The sequence below is a fragment of the Homarus americanus genome, unplaced genomic scaffold (assembly GCF_018991925.1).
Source record: "Homarus americanus isolate GMGI-L3 unplaced genomic scaffold, GMGI_Hamer_2.0 scaffold34360, whole genome shotgun sequence".
NCBI lineage: Eukaryota > Metazoa > Arthropoda > Malacostraca > Decapoda > Nephropidae > Homarus > Homarus americanus.
In genome coordinates, this window is record NW_024739403.1 from 3018474 (window position 1) to 3031737 (window position 13264).

Consider the following 13264-nt stretch of genomic DNA (forward strand, 5'->3'; position numbering starts at 1 on the left):
CAGGTCGGGCAGCCTTCGCAACGATCACTGACTGAGGCCATGTGTTTGTTTGGTACTTCTGATTGTGTGATGCATTGTGTAACTAATGTGATGTATTCTGTATCGCGTATAGTTATTTCAGAGAAATTAACAGGAATATATCTATAAACCGAACGTGTGTCCGGTGTCATATTGTATAACGTCGTAAAGGGTTAGAGAAGTTTTTTATTGACTGTTCCGTGTGTGTGTGTGGCAAGTACCTGAGTAACACGTAACATTATGTATAACATTACGTAGTATTAGGTGAGTGTCACGGCCACACACACTCGTGACACTCCACCCTGTGCGTGAAGGACCTCATGCAATACATGATCTAGATGTGTGTGTGTGTGTGTGTGTGTGTGTGTGTGGGGAGTGTGTGTGTGTGTGTGTGTGTGTGTGTGTGTGTGTGTGTGTGTGTGTGTGTGTGTGTGTGAGTGTGTGTGTGTGTGTGTGTGTGTGTGTGGAGTGTGTGTGTGTGGGAGTGTGTGTGTGTGTGTGTGTGTGTGTGTGTGTGTGTGTGTGTGTGTGTGTGTGTGTGTGTGTGTGTGTGTGTGAAGCCCTGGAAGCACCTGGACAGTGAGTTAAGCATCACTTGAACACGGTAAGGATCAGAGCGGAAGTGTATATGCCACATACTGTCTGTTATCCCTCCCCTTGTGTGCTGCTTAGTATGTTACAACAATATACACACACTCATGGCTAGTGTTATATGGTAGTCTTCCTCTTCATACAGCTGCGTTATGTTCTCTGTGTCAATTTGATTTACATAAGTCTCCCCTTTTCTGTTGTAAACATTTTCTTCGGTGCTTAAGACACTACACATGGACGACCTTCCAGCAGCGACTTTTAACCTTTCCAGTGCTGCTATTATTTTTAGATTTGATAGAATTTGTTTTGTTGGTAAAGTGAGTCGACGTTTTAGTGTTTGTGTCGTCAGTCTTTTGTTTTCGTTTTTATAACCTTGCTCAGCTGATGTAATAAGAGGCTGGCTTTATTTATTTACATACCCCGTCTCTCTCTCTCTCTCTCTCTCTCCATCATCTGTTCCTCCACCTTCCTTTGGCATTTCTTCATCTTTTATATGTACAGGTATTTTTTTTACTCCTATTTTGTCCTCTTTAACACAGGAGTCGTCGTCCTTGTGTACTCAGCGCCTGTCCTCTTTTATACCTGTGTTGCCTCCTGCCTGTGTGTTGCCTCCTGCCTGTGTGTTGCCTCCTACCTGTGTGTTGCCTCCTGCCTGTGTGTTGCCTCCTGCCTGTGTGTTGCCTCCTGCCTGTGTGTTGCCTCCTACCTGTACCGTTGATTGTAGCTCATTCGGGGAGTGAAGTACACCTGTTCTCCCACCTACACAGCGAGGGAGCAAAGTGAGTGACTGTCACCTAACTGTAAACTGGACTTTGTAAGAGGGAGGAGTAACAGACTGTTACCTCGAGCAAAGGTCTCCAGGTTGATGGTGTGAAATTGGTCAGTGACTGGTTGAGTGGTTGTTTTGACGGTCAGTTACTGTGTGTGTGTGTGTGTGTGTGTGTTAATGACTGAGCGGTGAACCGTAGATGATGAGTGGAATGTGGTGGTGGTGGTGGTGATAGGGGGGTTTTATTTCTCGGGTTAGTGAACAGCATTGTGGTAGGAGAGAGACTCGCTGTTGGCCGGAGTATGCTTGGTTGATCAAGGAGAGGGGCACACCTGCTGCTGCCACAACCTTAATCTGCTACCTGTCTTGTGACCTCTCATTCAGTTATCTTCTCCTCCTCTTATCTTCTTTCTTTGGTATTACTTTCCAAACTCCTTCGCAGCATCTTGGGTGTATGTGAGTGAGGTTTGGGTAATATTCCCAGAGAGAAAAATATCCCGGATCGTTCGTTGTTCCAGACACGTTGGGTGAGCGTTAAGTCACTGATCCGGGTAACACTGTCAACTGGTTCTAAGACTTTTTCGTGGCGCCATTATCCACACAGTTTTTTTCGTCTCAGGTTTGTGTTTAATGGTGTTGATGGTGGCAGGTGATTGAGGGAACACCATCATGATAAGCTGGTGTTGTAGCTGACAAATAACAACAAACTTTCTCTCTTGGTTGAAAGCAGCCGGGAAGAGTTGAGAGATATTGCTTGTGTTTAGTGTTGCCACAGCAGGTGTTGTCCACCATCACTGGCAGGTGTGTGGTGCAGTGGAGTTACTAGTTAATACTTTTATTGTAAGATAATCAGGTGAAAATCTTAGTACTTCCTTTCATGAATAAAACATATTGTAGGTGTTGATGAACATAACATAAGGTGTGATGAACAAGGAACACAGTCCCCTTAGACCCTCAGTGATGAACACAACAACACTGTGACTTTCCCAGCTTAAGGTTGTGAGTCACCTCTCTGTTGGACACCTCGTGCACCACCACCACCACACGCGCCTTGACCTGTGTTAAACTATCACCGTGGCATACGGAAGCCAGGCTAGCACTCAATGTGTTGACGATAATGGTAACACAAGGAAATATTCTTATTTTTTGTTTCAACTTGGTAAGCATTATGCAGTGTATCATCGAGGTGGTGCTATGAATGAGTTTTTACAGTTATCGGACAATATTTTTACATTTGAATTTATTATTTGACAAACGGGAGGAAGCACTACCTGACCCGTACACTAAGGTCTCCCCCGCTGTTGGCTTCCTTATGTTAGCATCCCTTAAAATCCACACAAGTTGTTTGCAAAATAAATATCGACACCACAGAAATACACGTGATGAAGCTTAGATGATAGATCACTGACTGACTGACTGACTTGAAATGTTATAGTGACAGAAAGCGTTTCAACCTTTATTATGACCGGGAGGCAGGCAGGTAAGGTGAGGGCACGGGAGTGAAAGGTGGCAGCAGGATTAGAACTTTCAGCTGTTTTGTGTTGTGTGGATCCGGTAAGACTAGTGGAGAAAGGAGGGAGTGACTGGCTAGTGATGTTCACCTGTTACCTTTAATAAATGAATTAATGTGTGGGCACAGGTGTAACTAGCATATACAGAAGAGAATAGCGAAGCGTGACTAACGATTATTATTGTGTCTTTTTTCCCACCTGTAATTTGTAGTTTATTCTGTATCTTTGTATTGGCGGGTAAAAGCTGTCGAAGAGTGTATGTGATGAAGACGTTGGGTTAAAGTCTTGTTGTGTTAAAGCCGTCAGTCAGTCAGTCAAAGCTTTAATAGATAGTGGTGATGTTTTGTTGTTAAATTGTTTGTAGCTGTTGTTTACGTTATGTGTTGTTGTTTACTTTATATATGTTGTTTAAGATGGTTGTTGTTGTTTTTCTTGTTTATGGTTGTTGTTGAAGTGAGTAAAAAAAAAAAAGATTTCGAGTAATTGGAGAGTATGATAAGGTTAGTGTAGTAGCCAACAAAGTGACGAATGAAAAATAATATCTATCTATCTATCTCTATCTATCTATCTATGTTTACTAATTTATATAAAAGATGTACGTGTCTCTCTCTCTCTCTCTCTCTCTCTCTCTCTCTACGTGTGTGTAGAAAGTATAAAATGAGACGGAGAGAAAGCTTGAGAACGTCTGCATTGTCTTAATTACGAGGTTTGCTTGTACTTAGTCAGGCTTCCGTGACTATGGAAACTGACGGAGTTACGTTCTGGAGAGTGAGAGAGAGAGAGACTTTTTTTTCACGTACACCTGTTACACCAATACGCGTTCACATTAAATAACATCTAACAATATCTCGTGTACAAAAGAGCATGCAAGTGACTGACTGCATCCAAGGTGACAGATGTCTGGGTGTGTTGGCAGCTGTTTGGGTGTGTTGGCAGCTGTTTGGGTGTGATGGCAGCTGTCTGGGTGTGTTGGCAGATGTCTGGGTGTGTTGGCAGATGTCTGGGTGTGTTGGCAGCTGTCTGGGTGTGTTAGCAGATGTCTGGGTGTGTTGGCAGTGTCTTGGCAGCTGTCTGGGTGTGTTGGCAGCTGTCTGGGTGTGTTGGCAGATGTCTGGGTGTGTTGGCAGATGTCTGGGTGTGTTGCAGATGTCTGGTGTGCTGTTGGGTGTGTGGCAGCTGTCTGGGTGTGTTGGCAGATGTCTGGGTGTGTTGGCAGATGTCTGGGTGTGTTGGCAGATGTCTGGGTGTGTTGGCAGCTGTCCAGTGTGTTGGCAGCTGTCTGGGTGTGTTGGCAGCTGTCTGGTGTGTAGTTGGCAGATGTCTGGGTGTGTTGGCAGATGTCTGGGTGTGTTGGCAGATGTCTGGGTGTGTTGGCAGCTGTCTGGGTGTGTTGGTGTGTGTTGGCAGCTGTCTGCAGCTGTCTGGGTGTGTGATGTTCTGGTGTGTGTTGTCTGGGTGTGTTTGGTTGGCAGGTGGGTGTGTTGGCAGCTGTCTGGGTGTGTTGGCAGATGTCTGGGTGTGTTGGCAGCTGTCTGGGTGTGTTGGCAGATGTCTGCGTGTCTGGTGTGTTGGCACTGTCTGGGTGTGTTGGCAGCTGTCTGGGTGTGTTGGCAGCTGTCTGGGTGTGTTGGCAGCTGTCTGGGTGTGTTGGCAGATGTCTGGGTGTGTTGGCAGATGTCTGGGTGTGTTAGCAGATGTCTGGGTGTGTTGGCAGCTGTCTGGTGTGTTGGCAGTCTGGGTGTCTGGGTGTGTTGGCAGCTGTCTGGGTGTGTTGGCAGCTGTCTGGGTGTGTGTTGGCAGATGTCTGGGTGTGTTGGCAGATGTCTGGGTGTGTGTTGGCAGCTGTCTGGGTGTGTTGGCAGATGTCTGGGTGTGTTGGCAGCTGTCTGGGTGTGTTGGCAGATGTCTGGGTGTGTTGGCAGATGTCTGGGTGTGTTGGCAGATGTCTGGGTGTGTTGGCAGATGTCTGGGTGTGTTGGCAGATGTCTGGGTGTGTTAGCAGATGCCATCCGCTCGTGTCACACCCCGTTGGAAATTTTTCCCACATCTGGTTAACGGCGGTTACTCTTGTGCGTTGGCTAGTGTTGTGTGTTGGTTAGTGTTGGCTAGTATTGTGTTGGCTAGTATTGTGTGTTGGTTAGTGTTGTGTTGGTTAGTGTTGTGTTGGCTAGTGTTGGTTGTTGTGTGTTGGTTAGTGTTGTGTAGATTAGTACTGTGTGTTGGCTAGTATTGTGTTGGCTAGTGTTGTGTGTTGGCTAGTATTGTGTGTTGGTTAGTGTTGTGTAGATTAGTATTGTGTTGGCTAGTGTTGGTTGTTGTGTGTTGGTTAGTGTTGTGTAGATTAGTACTGTGTGTTGGCTAGTATTGTGTGCTCGTTAGTATTGTGTTGGCTAGTATTGCATTGGCTAGTATTGTGTTGGTTAGTGTTGTGTTGGCTAGTATTGTGTGTTGGTTAGTGTTGTGTAGATTAGTATTGTGTTGGTTAGTGTTGTGTAGATCAATATTGTGTATTGGCTAGTATTGTGTATTGGCTAGTATCGTATTGGCTAGTATTGTGTTGGCTAGTGGACTACGTGCTGTTTAGTGACTAGAAGACACCACCTTTTTATCTGTACAATATTTTTACACCGCGTCATTTTACCTCGCTAATTGATCCTGGTTGGTGTGACTACTATTTTTTATATCAAGGTTCTGTTGTTGAGTGAATGTCAGGTGGAGGAGTAGTGAAGGTCAATCTCCTGGACACTATTAAGTAAATCGTGAGTTTTTTAATTAAGGGGAATAATTGGTTTTTTTTGGGGGGGGGGGGGGTATTTTTGTCACCATTTAAGTCTCGAATTTAAGTTGAAGTGGTTAAACGCTTTTTCGTGTTTACAGTTAGAGGAATTGGGTCTAGATATCTTCCCAGGTACATATTTGTATCGCAGTATTATTGAATCGTGGGAGTGTGTTCTCATTAGCCAGTTAAGTGACAAAATATACGAACTTTTGTGAATTTATCTTCATTCAGCTTCAGTGAACCATTTAGAGGTGTTCTCACATTGCCAGTTATGATGAGATTTAACTTACGGACCTTTGAGAACCTGATGACTTTGTGTTAAGTGGTGGGAACGCACTGTTTTCCCCCCTCGAACTCTTTTAAACAGTAAGTCATGTTTAGTGTTGGCTGTATAACGGGTTACACTTGCATGGGAATTTGCTCAGTGACCAAGTAAGAAATATATACATGAAGATTTTAAAGAGGTGGTGACGGCGGCGGCTTCTGCTGTCACCCGTTGTGGTCATACTGGTGGTCGACTTCCGTTGTTATCGTTCTTACGGTTATATTGACAACTGTTGGCAACCTTACCTGGTACTGTTACTTTTTCTCGTCTGTGTATAAGTCGGTTTCTGAGGGCATTAGTGTCTCAACGCTACAAATTGTTGAAAGTTGATTGTTGTGTTGGACAATTGTCGGGTCCTGAGGGCTGGTGATGGTCAGTGCACGACTGTAATCATGTCGGGAATTGCTGTACTGTCGCTATCAAGATATTACAGGACTTAGACCTGTTTTGTTAAGTTTCATACATTGTTGTTATTCCCGCCAACACCTTCACACCAACATGTGGCTTGGTATTGTAGTACAGTACTCAGGTACTCAGTAACACTGAGGCTCTCATAACAAGTTTTCCCAGTAGTATATCCTTAACCGGAGTAACGGTGAAAAAGACTTGTGGCACATAACCAGTCTTGATGTGGGATCGTTACTATCCTTCCTTCAGAGTGGAGCACCTTGTGTAGTGATAATTATGCTGAGTTGGAGTGCCGATGCTTGTCGACTGCTCAGCGAAATGAAAATTAAAAATCTGTTTATTCTTGACCCCATTTAATGATATGATTTTTTTAAAGTGGGGGAAATACATTTGTTGCACAACTTCATTCGGGAAAAAAGTAAAAATTATGAACTGGAAATGATATGTGCGCGTACCCAAGAATGTTTCCCGGGTTCCAGGACATTTTCGCTCAGTATTACAGTACATGCTTTTGATTTTCTTTCATACCTGTTTACATAATCTGGGGCATAACAACTCTGGCATCTTGCTATAAGTCGTTGCAAGCTTTAAATATCCTTTCGATCAGAACATGACAGGCATGTGTTTCTTGTCACTCGGTGTCTCAACGAACACAAAAAAAGAGTGGTGGTGCGTGCCGTCCTGTGTTGGGGGTCAGGTATTTCAAGACGTTATATTTCTTGATGTTCAGTTTTGAATTTCACTGTACAGTTACTTGTTCTCGGAATCCTGTTATTATTTTGTGCTTCATGATACCGTGGTTCTCTTTGTCTGCTTTAGCAAATGCAAGTAGCGTTAAGATTCTCCCACTAACAAGGACAGCTTCAACAACTACTGCTGTAGTACTGTAACAATCACCATAGAAGCTGACAACAGTGTCGTCAGCCTAATCCCACACTAATACACTGACTGATAACCAAATTAGCTACGTTAATAATAATAATAATAAAGATAAATAATATGTTTCTCATCACTCCGCACCGGTGTCCCCCAGTGTTCGTTAACCTTGTGCATTTAACCAATTTCCTAATTATTTGTCCTCTCCAAATATTACCAAGCTTGTGCGGGTGTCATGCTGACAATTGTAAGACCTGTGCAACTGATGAGTCAAAGTGATTGTATTTTATGACGTTGAGAAGAGAAAAAAGAAACCGGTGTGAGTTTTATCTGTTCATCCATCGTCAGTTAAACTATTGGCCGTACACTGACTGTTGACTTACGGCAGTCATGCGAGTCATACAATTACAGGGATTTACAGTAGCCGGGCCTCAGGCTTCTTCACTAATCGTAAATTGTTTTGGGCTGTCCTTCACTACCGTATGGCTTTTATTGCTTCCTGTTTCTGGTTTCTCTCTCTCACTTACAGTGCTTCAGTTCCTCCATTCCCTTCACTTTCCTCTGCCCTCTCAGTACAATTATATTCTCATTATTATCCCATAAGCTTTATTAATTATCAGTGGTGTTATTATTATGGTGCATAATTTCTTCAAAGGTTCAGGCCATCACTTAAGATACAGTATTTATAATAATTTCGGTGGTCCAGTATCGTGAACACAAAGAATCAGGACCCGGATTCATGGGCAAAATGAATTGGGTAGTTCATCATAACACCCGCAACCGATTTATTTTCATATCTTGTTCCGGTTTTATTCTTACTATATTACAACAGTAGGTTTATAGGTCCAGGAGAACAGTCTTAAACAGAGAATACACGTTTAATTCCGTAGAAAAAAGATAAGTCATATTCTATACGAGTTGCATTTGTTGGCGGCCTGACTTGTTTTTATGTTGGTAGCGAGTCTGGCAGTGTTACCAGTTACCAGTCAGGAATAATGCCGGTGTGTAAACGAACATACACTGGTAATCAGGATATATTTTTATAATAGAATAACATTGAATAAATAAATGTATATAATGTTTTTCAAAGTTCGTGGGTGAAACGTCTTTAATAGGTGTGTAATTGTATAACAATTAACGTCCTACCTGTGTGATTGTGATTGTTGCCGAAAACTCCATAATACAATTTGTCAATGTCAGCAACTTCTGAAATGAGAAAAAGTAAATTTTAATATCATTGGCTTATAATATATATATATATATATATATATATATATATATATATATATATATATATATATATATATATATATATATATATATATATATATATATATATATATTTGAATGCTGACGTAATCTGTATAGGCTGAATTGCTCTCGAGATCACCAAGCCAACCTAAACGACGGCTTGGGCAAAAAAAAAGTGATCACATTGTTCATTGATGTCTAGGTGTCACCCATCATCAGTAAATTTAAATGGCAAAAAATTCGCACAGAGGTAAGGTAATATACAGTATGTTTGAGTTCCTCTTTAATTAGACCGTACTGAAGATTGTACAGTCAGGTAAACAACTGGCAGGATATCCTGCATATTGTCTAGAGAAGGCTGTTGTTGTACTTTGCCTTATTTTCCCCTTTCCTTGTTGAACCAACATAGCTTTAATCTTTAGGAGTGGCGTATATAAGTTTCTGGAGTGGGGACAAGACTCGAAAACAGGGACATTACTTGATTTCCATCCACTTATTTGTTTATTTTTAGTAAACAATGTGTGGCATTGCCAAATGGTTACCTGTTGTATACGCCTCTGGTTGAGGAGAAATTTGAGTGAGTGGTAGGCACGGTCAGCACCTGGTGTCTGGCTAAGGGGGTGGGGGGGGGGTTGCAGGATTTCTCAGTGATAAACTTTCGCGGTGGCCACAGGTGCCAGACTTTCCCTGCTAAGGGAGACTCGTGGTGTAGAGGAGATGGGGGAGGGGGGTAGCGGGCTGGTAGCTTGGTATAGGGTGCAGGAGACCACGTGAGGGCCCTGGAGTGGAGCAGTAGTGAGTGCTACCTGGTGTTGCTGACCACCTGATAAAGGCTTGCACAAGACTTGTCGCGACGTATGAATTATCTGGAGTGTTGGCAGTACAGTACAGGGTACTACAATTTACTTTATACTGTACAGTGTACACGTTTTAATAGTTCCTGTGTACACACTAAGGCTATTATGTTTCTATATTCTTTTTCAAATACAAACATAGGTTTTATATAAACTAATATGTGTACACAAAATAACATAGGTCAGCTTATACTTGCAAGAAAATGCTCACACACACGCGCAGTCACACACATTCATGTGGTCCTCCAGAAACTGAGGAGCATTAATGTAAACATTCTCTGATTGGTGAATATCTTTATTATGGTAAATATTTTGGGCGTATGCTGATGCAATACTGCACTGCTCTTAGCATGGCAAACACATACCTGTGGTGTGGCACACGCCAGGAGGTGGATAGAGAAAATATTGCTCTGCGTTGGTAGAAGTAGTTAGGGAAAGTCCAGAAATGTGGGGTAACATATATATATATATATATATATATATATATATATATATATATATATATATATATATATATATATATATATATATATATATATATATATATATATATATATATATATATATATATATATATATATATATATATATATATATATATATATATATATATATATATATATATATATATATATATAAATAAATTGAAAAACCTTGCCTAATATTTTCCTAACTTGTAAAAATGTTAAGAATCACTTTCGAGTTATGGATCCCTCCTCATCGGAACACCGAAAACACCACCAACACACATTAAAAACCGAAACCACCTACAAAACGCCGAAAACCTGAATAAGGTAAACTTTTTCTAGCTTTAAGATTTTAAAGATTAGGAAACGTAAGGTCAGGTTTTCAGAAGTTTGTTTAGTGTTTTTTTTACACCACATTTTCCCTCTACTTCAAAGCCCTGCCCACTTTAAACAGGTAATATTGTTGGTAATTTTATCGGTTAAAATACTTGAAAAATATAATTTTCTTATGTAAATGCTATGGAAGAAAAGTGATTTAGAATTGTCTTAACTACTGATCCCAAAACTTAAAATCCTAAAATTCGCTGGATGACCGAATCAATTTTACTGTACAATAGGTTTAGTTGGTGCTATTAACTAACATATTAATAATTAGGTTATCCCAACCTACCTAACCTTACCAAACTTCCTAAACAGGGGCTCCACCCCTGGACACCCTGGTGTATTAAATATCCCGGTTCAAGGTTGTTTTGCGAGGGAAACATCATAGAGGAAAATAACTTGATCCAGTTGGTGGCAACAAATGTACAACAGTAATAGCTTAGAATTTTTGTAGTACCTGTACTCTCATGATATCTCGGTTATGGGTAAAATGCGAGAAAGGTATCATAGAAGAAAATTTTCTTATTTTTGTCTGAAATTCTGATTAAACAAAATCAAAACCCGCCATTTTTCACTACCGCTTAGAATTTTTCAACTAAGTTTTCTGATTTTCAACTCCTGATATCTTGGTTATGAGTAAAATGTGCCAAAAGTGTCATAGATGAATATCGTCTGGTTTTTGTCTGAACTTATCATTCGCAACAACAACAACAACAAAAACATAAAATTGTCCTCTACTATAAATTGAACCGTTAGGGAAATTACAGCACAGTACAGGTATATGTATGGGGCCTGGAAATTGTATATCTATAAATCTGTATGTTGCATCAGTTAATTGTGGTTATTATTGTCTTTGCAGGCGAAGCAGAGGGCGTCGGTGGCGTGGATTGTGCAGAAGGCCCACAAGAACAAGGTGCCCGGAGACCTTCAAGACCCCTACTACCGTGACTATGAGGTCAGATACACCAATGTACTGTATGCTGTTCTCTATAATTTTCACACCTGTGCTTTTACTCTTATGTATTATTAGTTTACATTGTTAACCCTTCCTGTGCCTTTGTTCCAATTTATATAGTACAGTAATACCCCGCTTTACGCGGTTTCACTTTACGCGATTCCACATTTACGCGGTACCTCGCCAGAACCAGAATTTCATTTTACGCGGTGCATCTACTCATATACACGGGTAAAGTATAATTTTTTATTTAGCTCATAAAATTCATACAAATTACCCGGCCAGAATATAATTTACATTGCTGGAATTCTTACAATATGATGATCATTTTGAATATAAACATCATGGATTTTGCATTAGACATACAAATTTTAGATCTAATGTAATAATTTGGTTTACACAAAGCAAATATTTTATCTTTTGTGCAAAATATCTGAAGTTTACATTCAAAATATTCCCTGACCTGCAAGGAATCCAGAAATGTCAATTATATTATCCTAACTTTAGTCTGAGGTATTATTTATTACTATACGTTAAAATCTAGTGTTTTCACCCAAACATTTCTCAAGAGAGGGAGGAGCCAGTGAGCTGGGAAGAGTGGGGGGGTGGGGTGGGGGGGGGGTTGAGTCCATTATTTGAATGGACATTAACCTGGCGACTGTATTTCTCTTTAAATATTAATTGCGTGTGCATACCATCATAAAATTAAGATGTTATTTTTACTACAACATAGGTATTGTGTTGGAAAAAGTGGAGTTTGGGGGGGTCAGGCCAGTCTCTATTGGAATTAATCCCATATGTTCTGTTGTTCACTTTACGCGGTTTTCACTTTCCGCGGTACCCCGTGGGTTCAACTGACCGCGTAAATCGGGTACTACTGTATTGTATTCTATTTCATATGCAGTACAGTACAGTAGATTGTTCTTGTTAGGAAAGTACATTCAAAGAAAAAAGTCGCGTTATACTTACCGTGCCTTACATTCTGAAACCCATGACGAATAATTTGGGTAAAGTTCCCCATTCAGACTTAAACCTCGAAGGTTCACTGTCACTTTACACAAATTGTTTGTCGTGGGTTTTGGAACATATTGCTAGGGGGTGTAACACTTTTCTTTTCTTTGTGTGTAAAGTACGGTTACTGTATTATTATTTGAATTGTAAGTATTGTGCAGGTTTTTGTCATAATTTCCTCTTTTCCTTTAAAGATGTACAAAGATGCCCAGCATGTTCCTAATTACTGATCACTTGTCTCTTGTACTCAGTTATTCAGTGTTTGTTTGTTTTCTTTACACCTTTGTTTTATTGTCTGTTGGAAATTTTACAAGTGATCTGTAAGACTGTAAGGGGGAAAAGTAAGGACAAAGTACTGTATACTTACCGTCCAGTTCCACAATCTGTGGATAATTTGTTACTCGGAAAACTAAGCTCTTTATTACAGATAAGACGGAAAATTTTCTGATCTAGCTCTTTAAAGACATGTGTTCCAATACAGTAGTTAGGATGAGCATTTCACTACAGCTGTAAAACACCTGCAGGATAGATGGTTTACCACTGATCTCTGGATTCACAAACTAGTAGAAGGTACAACTGGGGCAGAGAATGTTTTGGCTGTTTCAGCATCAGAGCTGTGGTTGTGTAATTAGGTTTTAGCATGAGTATCATGATGAGGAGACACAGAGTCTTGAAAGAAAGCTTGGTTACTAATTTTCCTGGACAGGTGCAAAGCACACCAAACCCTCATAGAAAGTAAACCAATTAAGGAGCATTTGTATGTGGACTGTGAGTAAACAAACTGGTGCCAGGGTTCATCAAAGTGACCTTTTAAGTAGCTAGCTTTGAATCAGGGTTGAAGTTTGCTTCATAAAGCCTGTTTTAACATGGGGAGTAGCAATTTGATCTACAATTATGTTGATATGAGAGGAATGTGTATCTAACTCTAGAAGGCAAATAGGCCCTTGGGCATGTCAGGTTTTCTCAGGATTTTTTGATAGTGGTGGACTTACAGGTGACTTGATGAATGACCTGCAGGCTATAAATCAGGCTTGACTACAGTATTTTGTTAATGTGTACAGTACAGGG

General features: G+C 40.7%; 1 protein-coding gene across 19 annotated transcripts in view; it reads left to right on the forward strand.

Annotated features, from left to right (window-relative positions):
* Window positions 1-13264, forward strand: part of LOC121874529 — a 101602-nt gene that overhangs the window by 10763 nt on the left and 77575 nt on the right. For all 19 annotated transcript variants that reach the window (XM_042378696.1, XM_042378678.1, XM_042378686.1 and 16 more), the window contains exon 2: window positions 11090-11185. In XM_042378696.1, coding sequence (XP_042234630.1) covers window positions 11090-11185 — 96 coding nt within the window. The remainder of the gene's footprint in view (window positions 1-11089; window positions 11186-13264) is intronic.